The sequence below is a fragment of the Scyliorhinus torazame genome, chromosome 16, assembly GCF_047496885.1.
Source record: "Scyliorhinus torazame isolate Kashiwa2021f chromosome 16, sScyTor2.1, whole genome shotgun sequence".
NCBI lineage: Eukaryota > Metazoa > Chordata > Chondrichthyes > Carcharhiniformes > Scyliorhinidae > Scyliorhinus > Scyliorhinus torazame.
This window is the reverse complement of record NC_092722.1, coordinates 22,030,383-22,040,238: the sequence shown is the minus strand read 5'-3', so window position 1 is coordinate 22,040,238 and position 9,856 is coordinate 22,030,383. Positions and strand designations below refer to the sequence as shown.

Below are 9,856 nucleotides of genomic sequence, written 5' to 3'. Positions count from 1 at the left end.
CATAGAGCCGCTAGCAATTGCACTGAGAGCTTCATGGGGCTGGAGGGGGCTAGTCCAGGGGGAAGGGGGTGGAGCACAGAGTTACACTTTACGCAGACAACCTGCTCCTGTATGTATCAGATCCAATAGAGGGGATGGAAGAAATTGTGAGGATTCTGGGGGAATTTAGTCGGTTTTCGGGGTATAAACGAAATATGGGGAAAAGTGAGATGTTTGCAGCCCAGGTGAGGGGACAGGAGAGGCGACTGGGGGAACTTCCGTTGAGAGTGGTAGGGGGAAGCTTTAGGTATCTAGGCATCCAAGTGGCGCGGGAATGGGAACGGCTGCACAAGCTAAATCTAGCCCAACTAGTAGACCAAATGAAGGACAATTTCGGAGGTGGGACGTGCTCTCGTTGTCACTAGCTGGGAGGGTCCAGATGGTGAAGATGACGGTCCTCCCGAGATTCCTGTTTGTGTTCCAGTGTCTCCCCATCTTTATTCCGCGGTCCTTTTTTAAATGGGTCAACAAAGTGATCACTGGCTTTATATGGGCGAGTAAGATGGGGGATGCTTGAACAGAGTCGCGTAGAGGGCGGGCAGGTGCTACCAAACTTCAGTAACTACTACTTGGCGGCAAATATAGCCATAATCAGGAAGTGGGTGGTGGGGGAGGGTCGGCATGGGAACGTATGGAGGCGGCTTCATGTAAGGGCACCAGCTTAGGGGCTTTGATAACTGCGCCTCTGCTATTCCCGCTGACACGGTACTCCACCAGCCGCCTGGTGGTGGCAGCCCTGAGAGTCTGGGGACAATGGAGGAGGCATGTGGGAGCAGAGGGAGCATCGGTTTGGTCTACAATCTGTAATAATCACCAGATTGCCCCGGGAAGGATGGACAGGGGGTCTCGGAGATGGCAGAGAGCAGGGATTGAGAGGATGGGGGATATGTTTATAGATGGGAGCTTTCCTAGCTTGAGGGACCTGGAGGAGAAATTTGGATTGGCGAGGGGAAACAGATTCAGGTACCTGCAGGTGCGGGATTTCCTAGCAGGCAGGTTTCAATCTTCCCGCTTCTACTGCCAAGGGGGATACAGGACAGGCTAGTTTCCAGAATGTGGGTGGGAGAAGGGAGGGTTTCGGACATTTACAAGGAACTTGTGGGGTCAGAGGAGACGCAGACTGGGAAGCTGAAGCGCAAGTGGGAAAAGGAGCTGGGAGGAGAGATAGAGGATGGTCTCTGGGTGGACGCATTGAGTAGAGTCAGCGCGTCCGCAACATGTGCCAGGCTCCGCCTGATACAATTCAAGGTCGTTCACCGGGCTCACATGACAGTGGCCCGGATGAGCAGGTTCTTTGCGGTAGAAGATAGGTGCGCAAGGTATGGGGGAGGACCAGCGAACCATGTCCATATATTCTGGACATGTCCAAAGCTTATGGGATTTTGGCAAGGGTTTGCAGATGTCATGTCCATGGTGTTAAAAACAAGGGTGGCACCGAGTCCAGAGGTGGCGATTTTCAGAGTGTCGGAAGTGTCCAGGAATCCAGGAGGAGAAAGAGGCAGACGTTCTGACCTTTGCTTCCCTGGTAGCCCGGAGACGGATATTATTAGCTTGGAGGGACCCAAAGCCCCCAAAGTTGGAGACCTGGCTATCGGACATGGCTAGCTTTCTCTGTTTGGAGAAAATCAAGTTCGCCTTGAGAGGGTCACTGTTAGGGTTCGCTCGGAGGTGGCAACTGTTCTTTGACTTCTTTGCGGAAAATTAATCGTCAGCAGAAAGGGGGAAGGGGGTGGGGGGGGGGGGGCGTTAGTTTCGCTTAAAGTAGGGGGTTAATAAAGGTGGGACCTTTAAAGGAGGAAGACGGCTTTTGCACTATGTTTATAGATTCATATATATTGTTTATTTTGTTGTCGCTGTAAAACCAAAAAATACCTCAATAAAATGTTTATTAAAAAAAAAAGAATGGGCAATAATTGGTGGTCTAGTCAGCAACGCCCACATCCCAGAACTGCAAGGCCTCAAATTCTGGAATTCTGCCCCCCCGCTTTGCCCTTCTCCTTTAACACACTCCTTAAACCCGATCTCACTGGCCAAGATTTTGGACATCAGTCCCAATACCTCTTTATGTGGCTCAGTTGCAAATCGTTTGATTACTACCCTGTGAAGTGCCTTGGGGCCTTTGCAATGCGGAAAACACTATATTAATACAGTTGTTGCTGTTGACAGCCTTAGGCTACTTCCTGTGGCATAGGTCACTGAACTGATAAACCACAAAAAAAAATCTACAGCAATGCGCTGGGGTTCCCAGCTCGGGAGATGGTGAAAATTGTCCCATGGCAGGCATGGGTGACCATACAAAAATAGTTGGGAGTACTGTTCCACAATATTGCAGAAGCAGTATTTTACAATATTGCTGTAGCACGGTGTTGCACTACAGATCAACAGAGGTGACATTTCTGAAACTCATTAGAAGCTGGCCAGTAACTCTGTTAAATGTCAGGTATTCTGGCATCAGTAGCACAGTGGTTGGCACTGTTGCTTCACAGTGCCAGGGTCCCAGGTTCAATTCCCGGCTTGGGTCACTGTGTGGAGTCTGCACGTTCTCCCCTTGTCTGCGTGGGTTTCCTCCGAGTGCTCCAGTTTCCTCCCATAATTTCTGAAAGACGTGCTTGTTGGGTGATTTGGACATTCTGAATTCTCCCTCCGTGTACCCGAACAGGCGCCGGAATGTGGCGACGAGGGGATTTTCACAGTAACTTCATTGCAGTGTTAATGTAAGCCTACTTGTGACAATAAAGATTATTATATTATTATTGGTCAGACTGGATGGGGTGCATGGCATGGTGGGGGAGGAGTGACAAACCAAAATAAGAACAATGACAACAAACTCCATTGCATTTTATTCGCTTGGTATAATAGTTTAATTACAAATGGTGTTTAAAATCGCAGATAGCTGCTGCAGAATTATCAAAGTGGTAGGAAGTTACATATTTGTATTCTGTATTTTTTTTGCCATGTGGACATAACACATTCATGATTCTCAATAATGTACATGGAAGATACTGTGCATCGATTGAAATATTACATCCAAGGTATCTGGAAACAAAACATTTTCATTTCACAACCTGAAACATTTAATTATTACTTTTGATCAGACAATTAATAATAAAACAACTAAAATCAAACATGTTCCCAGGATATATTTCAGTCCTAAAACTTGGCTCCTTTGCATTTTATTTGTGAAAAGCTTAAATATCAACAACATGTAGAATATCTCTGGTTGAAATAATACATCATGCAAGGGGGGGGGGGGGGGGGCAGTGCAAGGTGATCTATTTGAAAGGTTCACAGTTCGTAAAATAAAATAAAAATAAAAATCAGAGGCAAAAGTTCTTGGAATAAGTGGTAAAACATGTATGAAATATTAAAGTGTTACTGTTTAACTTTCTGATCCCTACTGTTTGGCTCGTCCATTCGAAACAAAATTAAATCAATTCTCATTGAACTGCGAAGTTCAATTCTCACACCAGTTAAGAGATCTGTCAGTGGTAGAACGCACGGCATAGGTTTTCTTTTGCAGTTCCTCTGGGCGCCCGAGAGATATTTGGACAGGGAGCTGATGAGAGCAATTAGTAAGGATACTGCCTCCCTCCTGCTGCGTTACTGCAAACTAAGCGACAACAACGAAACTTGGATGATACCAGAACCGAGGGGTTAAGACCGCCAGGGAAGGTTAACCAAGCTGGTGTTCTTCTCTCTAAAAAGGAGAAGCCTGGGGGGGTTTGACCTGACAGAAGCCTTTACAATTATGACAGGGTCCAACAGATAAAATTCTATAAAGGGATTTACAGATGTTTCTGCTTGAAGGGGAGACCACACCTCGCGGCAATAAATGTAAAAGAGTGACTAATAAATTCAATAAAGAATTCATAAGAAAATGTCTTTCCCGATGAGTAATTCGAATGTGGAGCTTGCCACCACAGGGAGTGGCTGAAGCACACAGCATGCAGTAGATACAATCAAAGAGAAGCTAGATAAACAGATGAAGGGGAAAGAGATAGGCAGGTAGGGTGTAAGATTGGTGATGGGGCATAAACACACTGGCATAGACCAGTTGGGGTCAATGGCCTGCTCTATACTCTACATTCCATGTAATATAATTCTACGTAACGTTCACCACTATGTTCTTTTTCTCATTTCCTGAGGTGATTATTGGCTTGCCGTCTCCCTTAATGCAATGTTCTTCAGCTGCAAAAACCTCCCTGTATCCCTCCCTTTCTGGCCTCCTGAGCATTCTCAATTTTCAGCACTCCACCATTGACAGCCCCTGTTCAGGCTCCAGGGCCCTTAGCTCTGAGATTTCTGTCCTTAACCACCCTTATGATGCTCGTTAAAGCTGAGCTCCTTCACCAATCTTTGGACACATATCCCAGTATGTTCTTACCTGGCTCAGTGACAGATTTTGTCTGTTAACGGTCCTTTTTAAGTGCCTTGGGATGTTTCAGTTTTAACGGCATTTTATAAACGTAAGTGATTGCTTTTGTTGTTGTTGTGTCCACTGCTGGATCAAACAGGATAATAGGCCATTGAACTGATGTAACTGTGCTGAGCGATGAAGTGAGCATTGGACAGGCAACCCATTAGGCACAGCCTTGCTCAGGAGACTGAAATGGCAAAAGGAATATGGAAAAACAGGGAAGAATGCCAAAGCTCTCCATCGTAGGAACGTTTCCTCATCTCCAGACTGAGTTCTGTTGTCGGTTCAATGATAAATTTGCTTAGCCAATGCCTCCATTATCCTTGTGTTGTGTGACTACCACAGGTTAATCATGCTCAGCGTGCAATGGGTCCCCGTCCTGGGCTAGAGGTGTCTACAGGGTCCCCGCCCCTGACCAGCCATTTACTTTATAAGGGACAATTGGGTCTTTGACTTTGCAAGGCAACTTATAAAGTGGCAGAGGTGATGGCGGCCTCACGTAACTGGGTCTATGCCATTTCCATGATGCTACCATCAGTCTCATGTTAAAGTTCTGACAGCAGATTGAGAAACCCAGAGGAACTCGGGATCACTGATCCCTTTGTGAGGGTAAATCTCTTTCTGCTACCTCACCCAAGCATCTGTCCTTGATGACGTCGTGGAGTGGGTCACTGCTTAGTTCAGACTTGTGTTCTCTAGAGAAAGGAGCGACCTGATCAAGTTGTTTAAAAGGAGGGTAGATGGAGAGGAAGTCTTGTGAAGAGGTCCGGTACAAGGGGACATAACCTTAAATTTAGAAGCAGGCCATTCGGGCTTGAAGCCAGGAAGCACATCTTCACACAAAGGGTAGCGGAAATCTGCAATTCTCTTCCTCAGTGTCCCAATGTCCACACCTAGGCACGTATGAACTCGCTACGATGTAGAGTGATCAGGGGCTGATTTCTGTCCTCCGGAGCCCAGAAGAGCAATTTATTTTGCCAAAACATGCAGCCCAATTTGACATCAGCTCACCCAGCACAGGCCAAGGTTCGAACCTTGGCTGACCTGCTCTGGGTGGCTGGAAGGAGCCTTTGTCCACTAGGCCTCCAGGAAGCTTCAAACAACTTTTTTTTCTTCGTATAAATTCAGAGTAACCAATTATTTATTTTTTTCCCAATTAAGGGGCAATTTAGCGTGGCCAATCCACCTACCCTGCACTAGTTTGGGTTGTGGGGGTGAGACCCACGCAGACACAGGGAGAATTCGCAAACTCCACACGGACAGTGACCCAGGGGTGCGATCGAACCCGGGTCCTCGGCGCCGTGAGGCAGCAGTGCGAACCACTGCGTCACCATGCCGCCCAGCTTCAAACAACTGAATATTAACCTGATGTACCTCCTGAGAACATTCGTATAGTTACAGCTGGCTGCGGACTGGGTTAGTACAATAATCATCGCATCCAGAGCAACTGCCCTGGGTACAATTTGTGGATGGAATTTAAATCTACACTTTGGAAGTCATACTGTATATTAAAATCACAAATCAAACATTAAAAAACATGCAACACATTAAAAAAAATTGATCAGAGCTATTTTGGGAAAGTACAATTCATACACACTGCTGCACATTTATTAAATGCACAGCAGAACCTTTTCTCAATGTTTTTGGTGATATTCCTTTTGAAACAATCTAAAATAATTCTATTTTAAATAAAATCAATATAATCGTGCAATTTTATCTTTACACACACACACACACACACACACCGTTTTAAAAAATAATTCCGACATTTCACTGCTGTAGATGTCTCCCAATAGGGGCCTCAAATTCGATGACAATGCTGAGGAATTGGAGACACGTTTGCCTGATCTTCGACTCGAAATGAGTAGTATTAGATATTACACAACGCTGCCACATGTTTTACGTTCCCACCTAGAGGAGGAAGACATAGTTTCTCACAAGCGCTGAGGAACTGAGTTTATTTTCCGTCTCTCGCTAACTCTCACTCTCCTCTCTCCCTTTGCTCTTTTTGTGCAATATTTAGTGCTCGATTCTGCACCAATTTGCACTCGTATTGTAAAAGGTTTCAAATCGCAGTGCAAACAGCATGATCTGTGCAAAGTATGGCACACGGGAAGTGCAACATTAATAAATAAGTACAACTTCCAGCTTTTTTAAAGTTGGACCCATTCCTAAGGTTGTTGCCCTCAGTGCCACTCTTGGAGTGAAACATCTCATGATCATTCCTGAAGCCCGTTGGCAATTCCGTTTCTTTGCCCTCAGTAAGTTCTCCTTGCAACGGGTCTTAAAGTTTGAGCATGAAGAAGACTTCCGCCTCGGTGCCAGTGGTTTGCGGGACCTTGACTTCCTCTGTGACTTGGCAGGGCAAGGCTAAGTCCGTGCAAATGCTCCTGGGGTCAGAGCAGGCCCCCTCCGGGTTGCCCCTCTCTTCCAGCACGCTGGACGGGTTGCTGTGCCCCAGGTTCCACAGCCGCTGCCGCTCCTGTGCTTGCTTCGCCCGGTTTGCGATGTACCGCACCCGGCTTTGGCTCCGCGACGAAGATCTGCGCAGGACGAGTGGGCTGGTTTCGTCACTCTCTGGAGACTGATCGGCGGTGGGAGAAGTGATGTCGTTCTCCCGCTCGAAGCTTGTGATCCTCTTCAGCTGCTCTGTCAAATTGTCCTGGACAAGTCTCCTCAGCCCGGCTGCCCGGCGTTGCTCCCGCATGGGCCTTGTGATAAAGTTCCGGCTGATGCTCTTGTACTTGCTGTCAAAGCTGGGCACGATATCATCGGAAGTCAGGTCACCTAGGCTTTTTGATATGCTAGGACTATCTGCTACCTTTTTGCTTTGCGTTATTGATTTTAGAGTTGGGGAAGACTGTTTGAGGCTTTCCATGTACAGTCTACTCCAGGTGTGTCGCCTTGAGCTTGACTGGCAGGGAATTGGTGATGATTTAGCCAAAGGCTTTGGTGGAAAGTCATCAACTTGTTGCTGGTCGCCATCAGATCTTAAATTGGGATTAGACTTGCTTTTGCTAACTTTAGTGAGCATTTCATGACCATTTGTAGCTGATCGAGGTCTTATCCGTTTATCTATCAAAAGCCCTTCCAAAGTTTCGTTCTGCCTGCTGCTGAGGTCAGATAAACTCTTCCGAGCCAAATTGGGCAGCGACAAGTCAATGACCGTGTCATTTGATGACATACTGGATGATGAGGACATGCTATCCCTGTGGTTCCCAGAATCCAATTTACACCAGATTCTATCATTTATGGTCACGTCTGATGACACTGCAGGCACTGGAGATGCACATAGTTGGATAGGAGTCATCAACAATGGCTGTTGACTTTCCATCACACGCCCATCACAACTAACGCTCCACACCATGTCAGGGTGAACACTGTTCCTCACTTGACAACCAGGGCTACTTTTGTCACACCTGCTTTGAGCCGCTTGTGGTGAAGAACTGGGGAATAAGTCACTCATAGGGCCTTTCTGAGACTCGTCTAGCTCGCTGCCGTCCAATCTGTCACCAGATGCTCCCTGAACAGGATTATTGGCTGAGGCTCCTGCGGGTAAATCATCGAGCTCAGCCAGATTGTCAATGAGGAGGCCAGCTCTTTCCTTGTCCTGGCCTTTTGGGTTTTGAGAAGAGCTCATTGGGGTTGTGAAGTGATTGATGGGAGTGCATGAGTTTGTGTTGCCATCAGAAAAATGGGAAGCTTTATCATCATCCTGAGAATCTTCATGGAGATTTGATGTAACACAGATGTCAGCGTGAAGGGTCTCCTTTTGCTTGATGCTGCCTATGAGGAGATCCGTGCCCATGCAAACAGCTCCATTTCCCAATTTTTCCTCATGAAGAGATGCCTCTGGGACCTTTATTGCTCGGTTATTATTGGTAGGGACTTTCTTGGCTTTCGGTGGTGACGGGCTGCTTTCTGTAACGAGACGTTCTTCTGAGTTGGTGGTTTCTTCTCTGGAGCTGCTCACAGTAGATGAAGACATCTGCTGGGAGTCAGTGCAAGTTCTATCCTCAAAATGCATAGATTCTTCAGTAATAGTTTCAAGAGTGTGCATGGAAATGCTTGGACCGGGATGGGAGAATGGCTGGACACCTGCAAGGAGAAGAGAGGAAAACAATCAATAAATATCAATCGACCTTCACCACACTGCCACACCAGCCGCTGTGAGGGGACCAGCTCAATGAACAGAAATCAGGAAGAGCCACAAAGCCAAACTCTTTTCTGGCATCACTAAAGTTAGGACATAAGTTTTCAGGAACTGTTCTCAAAGTATTTTTTTTTTTTTCCGAAATAAAAACAGAAAGTGCTGGAAAAACGCTCCGCCTGTGGAGAGAGTTAATGTTTCGAGTCCGTGCGACTCTTCTTCAGAGCTAAAGAGAGGGGGGAATGTGATGGATTTGATATTGTTAGAGATGGGGAGGGGCAACACGGTAGTGCAGTGGTTAACAATGCTGGCTCACGGCGCCAAGGACCCGGATTCGATCCCGGCCCCGGGTCACTGTCCGTGTGGAGTTTGCACATTCTCCCCGCGTCTGCGTGGGTCTCACCCCCACAACCCAAAGATGTGTAGGTTAGGTGGATTGGCCATGCTAAATTGCCCCTTAATCAGGAAAATTGTTTAAAAAGAGATGGAGTGGAGCCAAATAGGTCAGCAATAAGAGGGAGCTGAGGAAAGAGTCGACAATTGGGTTGGACAAATAAGTGTTAATGGCAGTGTTAAGGACTGTAGACAGTGCTGATAGTGGCATAAAGGTACAATGGCAGAATGTGTTAATAGCAGAACAAAGATCAGAGCTCTGTGAAAATAATGACGGGTGGCCCTGTCAGGAAGTGTATGTGGGGGGGTGGGGGGGGGGGGGGGGTTATGCGGTGGGGGGTGGTGGGGGGGGTTGCGCTGGGACACATATTGGATTTAAAATAAAGAGGACAAGATGGAGGGGAAAGCTCACAGTCCGAAGTTGGTGAGCTCAATGGTGAGTGCAGGAAGCTGTAAAGTGCCTAATCGAGAGATGTTCATCCAGTTTGCACTGGGCTTCACTGGAACATTGCAGCAGGGCAAGGGTGGCATGTGGACCTGAGGCAAGCGACAGGGAGGTCGGCATCGTGCTTGCGGACTGCAGGAGGGTGTTCTGCAAAGCGGTCACCCAGTCTGTGTTTAGTCGGCCCAAAGTCGAGGAGACCTCACTGGGTGCGGCGAATACAGTCGGCCAAGTTAAAGGAGGTACAAGTGAAACGCTGCTTCACCTGGAAGGAGTGTTTGGGGCCTTGGGCAGTGAGGAGGGAGGAGATAAAGAGATAGGTGATGCACCTTCTGCGAATGCATGGGTGTCCTCCAGCATGTTCTGTTTTTATGCCAGATTTCCAGCAATTTAAAAAAAAAATTCTGTCCTGTTT

The 9,856-nt window shown here is 47.1% G+C and overlaps 1 protein-coding gene across 2 annotated transcripts in view; it reads right to left on the bottom strand.

Annotated features, from left to right (window-relative positions):
* Positions 1–2,871: 2,871 nt before the first annotated feature.
* plch2a (phospholipase C, eta 2a) overlaps positions 2,872–9,856 on the bottom strand; it is a 268,571-nt gene continuing 261,586 nt past the window's right edge. For both annotated transcript variants that reach the window (XM_072478060.1, XM_072478059.1), the window contains one exon: positions 2,872–8,554. In XM_072478060.1, the coding sequence (XP_072334161.1) occupies positions 6,741–8,554 (1,814 nt within the window). In that variant the 3' untranslated portion in view covers positions 2,872–6,740. The remainder of the gene's footprint in view (positions 8,555–9,856) is intronic.